The sequence below is a fragment of the Vitis riparia genome, chromosome 7 (genome assembly GCF_004353265.1).
Source record: "Vitis riparia cultivar Riparia Gloire de Montpellier isolate 1030 chromosome 7, EGFV_Vit.rip_1.0, whole genome shotgun sequence".
NCBI classification, from domain to species: domain Eukaryota; kingdom Viridiplantae; phylum Streptophyta; class Magnoliopsida; order Vitales; family Vitaceae; genus Vitis; species Vitis riparia.
The window spans coordinates 23995930-24000223 of NC_048437.1; the positions used below are offsets into that span (position 1 = coordinate 23995930).

The following is a 4294-nucleotide window of genomic DNA, read 5'->3' on the forward strand; positions in this document are numbered from 1 at the left end:
GACAACTTCAACCTTTTATAAAAATCAGTTTTTTCACTTTAATAAAAAACGAGTCTCGCCAATTGAGTGGAAATGCATCGTGAAAAACGCGGATCCAGATAATCATTTATATTTGATTAGTTCCTTTTTATTGACTGGGTTTCTCCTTCTCCTTCAATTGATAGCCATGGTCTTCTCTTAATTTTCCTCATAAAATGCATGGACAGAATATACTTGACTCAAAGACCCAGTAAGTAATAATACTTACTAGAATCAAAAGACAAGTGTAAAAAAAAAAAACAAAATTTCAATCTGTTGATTCTACTCTTCATTTTAGAGGGCCACTGAGGAAGTTTGCTGATTTGTTATCTTATTAGCTCTGATTAACATATCAAAACCATGTAACAAGTCAAAAGAAAAGGACACTCTGTTTCAGTCTTTTGAACTCTTATAAATTAAACAAAGTACAGAATATCAATGAACTTATGGTATAAGATCAATAAGGCATTCCGTCTATGACTAATATTAAACAAAGAACAGAATATCTCCTCCCTCATTGCGGGGATTGAAATTTTAACAGGTGGGGAAAAAAATGATAAAATCATCCAAAGAATAAGATACAGAAACTGGAAGCCAAAAGCATATCCACAGCTCATAAGCCAGCTGAGACTAATCCATGCAATGTGACAATGCCAATCAAGACATTTTGGTCATCAAGTACAGGCAAGAATTGTACAGGTGATGGTGGTGCTTCCATCCTTCTCATGGCATCCACCGCCATCACGTTTGAACTGATTGTTCTTGGGTTCCTGATGTGCAAACATTCACATGTTTTTAACAAGGGTGAGAAATCTATTACGGGGTTAACCTACACCAACTTGCCATAGCAGCCACTGACCAAAAGTTACCACATGCAGGGGATGAAAAAAATGTGTGGAGAGAAAATTCCAAAATTAAAAGCAACTTATTATATTCTCTACAAGATCAGCAAAACCTCTAATTTTTCATTACACCTAGCACTGTAATTTTCCAAGTTGCTTTTAATTAGGGAATCATACAGATAATCAATTTTGAATTCATCCTCTTAGAATAAAAGCTAAATCTTTCTTTCATATTTTACCTGTTGCACATTTGCCCCACTGTGAGTTTGAAGATGCCTTCCCCACTGGCTTTGAGGGTGCGCCTCAAATCACCGTCAGTGAATGTCCCAATCAGACGATACTCGTCGTCAATAACAAGCAGGCACCCACATCCTTTGCTAGTCAACTCCACTAATTGATCCATGATGAGATCTCCCTCCTTGCAAACTGGAAGCTCATCTTGCTTCTTCATAACATCTTTTACCTGCAACTTACAAATTTCAGTTAACATTTGTCTTCCCTTCATCTACCTTAAACTTGGATTGCCATAAGCAGTTCTTTTCTTTTAAAATAGAGGGGATCTACAAATATGAAATATTATCCTAAAATACCCATTTAAATGCTTTTTATTACTGCTATAAATGGCTAAGAATCCAGAACAGAAGCTGCAATTTGTCTAGTGACAAATTAAAGCTCATCACGCCATAATCAGACTGGAGGTTGTGAAAGTTCCAATTAGATTAACCATCAGCCACTAATCAGCTCAAATCATACTCATGCCAAGTATTATTATTTCAAAAATGGACTAACCAACTGCCACCAATCACCTCACATCATACTTATGCTGTGATAAGTGAAAGAAGAACCAGTCTTTCAGTATCATAATACTAAAGCAATGATGCCGCTATTAGCCTTAATCGATAATTTAATCAATAACTTGTAGATGGGAATGATATCATATATAATGGATCATAAGCAAATTGTGTGTAAATCAATGAAACACACAAACACCGGATGAAACAATGCCAGTCAAAGCATACAAAACAAAGCAAGAACTTCTAAGAGGCAGCATATCAAATACCAACACAGCAAACAACACAATTATTAACAAGCTTTACATGAAAAACACTCCAATGACGGGGCAAAACTTACATGGAAATCTAAGAAATAAATTTCTATCTCCAAATTGAAGTTGCCTGAAACTTGAGGTATTACAAATTTTGTAAGAAAATTACAAAGATTACCTCCTGAAGCTTTTACAAATTCAAATTTATTCACAACACAAGAAAACTTCCAAACAACTGAATTTGAGGAGGACAAATCCTAAAGAGATCTTCACACATGGGAAACAAACAGCTTCAAAATGCTTAAATTTGGCAAAACAAGAAGCCCAAGAAAAACCCCAAAACGTTCTTGAGAAGATTTTTGCCTCCTTAAAAATTGTTCCACAACATGCAATCACCCATCCATCTTTTTTTTTTTTTTTTGTTTATTGATAAGTGCAATCACCCATCTGTAGATCAAATCACCAAGGGGGGGAGAAAAAGAAAGAAAAAGGCAAAAGCTTGAATTACTGAAATAGGATCAGAGAGAGATCAAACCACGGACAAAGAATCCCCAATTTCATTCTAAATTTGGTGCACAACAAAGAAACCCAGATCTCAACTACAATGAAAATAAATAAAGGAATCAGGAGACCACAAGACATCACCGACATTTAATTCCCATGAAAAGAAAATGAACTAACAAACCGACAACATAACAATGAAATCAAATAATTCGAAACCCTAAAAAAGCAACTAAATTCGCCCAAAACGCAATCCACATTGCAACAAAAGATCACCCAATTGTGAAAGAACTGCAGATTTTGGATCCAATTCAAGACCCATATGAATCATACCTTGAAAATCAGACTCTTTCCGATCCGGCCCGCCGGGTGATTGGCCGCGTACTCGTCCCTCGTCAAATTCCTCGCCCCCATGAGCGCGACCGCCACCGTGTCGCCGAAAACCATCTGAATCGTGGTCGAAGTCACCGGCGCCAAATCGAACGGGCACAGCTCCCTCTCCAAAGGCAAATGCACGTTCAAGTCACACACAGCCCTCAGCAAATTGTCCTCGGTAGAGGTCACCGAGATCAAGTACGCCCCTTTCGCCTTGGCGCAGGGAGCCAGCTTGAGCAGCTCCTCAGAGTTTCCGGACTTGCTGAAGAAGACAACGGCGTTGGACGTACCACCGCTGAGAATGCCGATGTCGCCGTGCAGGGCGTCGACAGGGGAGAGGAAGGAGGCGCGAATGCCGAGGGAGACGAGGGTCTGGGAGATCTTCTGGGCGACGAAGCCAGACTTGCCGACGCCGGTGAAGAAGATGGTGCCCTCGATTTTGAGAAGGGTTTGGGTGAATATGAGGGTCTGGTTGAGATCAAGGTTATGAAAGAAGAAATTGAGATACTTCTGCTGGGTTTTGAAGAGGTTCATGAGCTGGGTAGTGTTTATCTCTTTGAAATGACAATGGGCGTCTGAGAATGAAGGTAGAGACCCCATTGTCGATGCCTTGCAGAGAGAGAAAAGAGGGGAGAGAGGGTTTTGAAGCTTCCAGTTTGGGTTGGAATGGAGGAGGGTTTAGTTATACTTGCCGTTAATTTTCCCGGTAAAACTCATGCCAACCATTTGGATGTCTCACCGACAAGACTTTTGCGCTTTCACATTTCTCTTTTCTATTATTTCAATGATAAAGACTATGCTTTTCATAAATCTCAATTACATTTATCATAATAATAATAATAATATTAATAAAATAACTTTAATCAAATTATTATTTTTGAATATGAATATGGTATGAAAAGTGATCTTTGTTTATACTAGTCTTTTTTTATTTTTCTTTTTTATGTTTTTTTTCATTATTTGATACATATATTTAAAAAAATTTGATCATCATCTTATTTATTTTTATACCTTTAATTATAACCTTTTTACCTTCCTTACATTCATATATATATATATATATATACCTTCTTTATATTTTTCTTTGTGTGGTTGACATCACAAACTTAAATCCAAAGAAGGTGGTCGATGAAGGAGGATGTGCCAAATTTTACAAAACATGAAAATTTTCTAAACTTTCAATTAAGAGTTCGTTTCACTATAATTCTAAGAAGTGTTTTTGATCTAAAAAATACTTTTAGAAAAGAAAAAATTGGGAGGCCTAAACCCCAATTTAAAGATAAAACTATAAATTTTTTAAAAATAAATTAAATAAATTTAATAAGGATATAAAAGTGTTTTCATTTTTAAAAATCCTATGTATAAATTAATTGTTTCTCATGTTCTTTATCCAAAAAACCATTTTACATGGAGATTAAAAGATGAAAGAACATAGGGTAACATGATATCTAAGATTTGGGGATTGGGGTTTGAAACTTAATTTTATACTAGTTTTGAATCATTAAATTAGTAT

At 36.3% G+C, this 4294-nt stretch overlaps 1 protein-coding gene across 1 annotated transcript; it reads right to left on the minus strand.

Moving 5' to 3' along the window:
* Window positions 1-413: 413 nt before the first annotated feature.
* LOC117917267 (probable arabinose 5-phosphate isomerase) lies at window positions 414-3471 on the minus strand. The gene is made up of 3 exons (XM_034833490.1): window positions 2740-3471; window positions 1100-1323; window positions 414-788 (listed from the first exon to the last, which is right to left on the minus strand). Exons 1-3 carry the CDS (start codon window positions 3379-3381, stop codon window positions 632-634), a joined length of 1023 nt encoding a protein of 340 aa, XP_034689381.1. The 5' UTR covers window positions 3382-3471; the 3' UTR covers window positions 414-631.
* Window positions 3472-4294: the final 823 nt, after the last annotated feature.

What these genes read in the sequence shown, in the direction of transcription:
- LOC117917267 (XM_034833490.1), bottom strand. Translation starts at nt 3,381, where the DNA reads ATGGGGTCTCTACCTTCATTCTCAGACGCCCATTGTCATTTCAAAGAG. An exon ending in GAAAGAGTCTGATTTTCAAG is followed by an intron (nt 1,324 to 2,739) that starts GTATGATTCATA and finishes TGTAAGTTGCAG; the next exon opens with GTAAAAGATGTTATGAAGAA. An exon ending in GTGGGGCAAATGTGCAACAG is followed by an intron (nt 789 to 1,099) that starts GTAAAATATGAA and finishes TTTGCACATCAG; the next exon opens with GAACCCAAGAACAATCAGTT.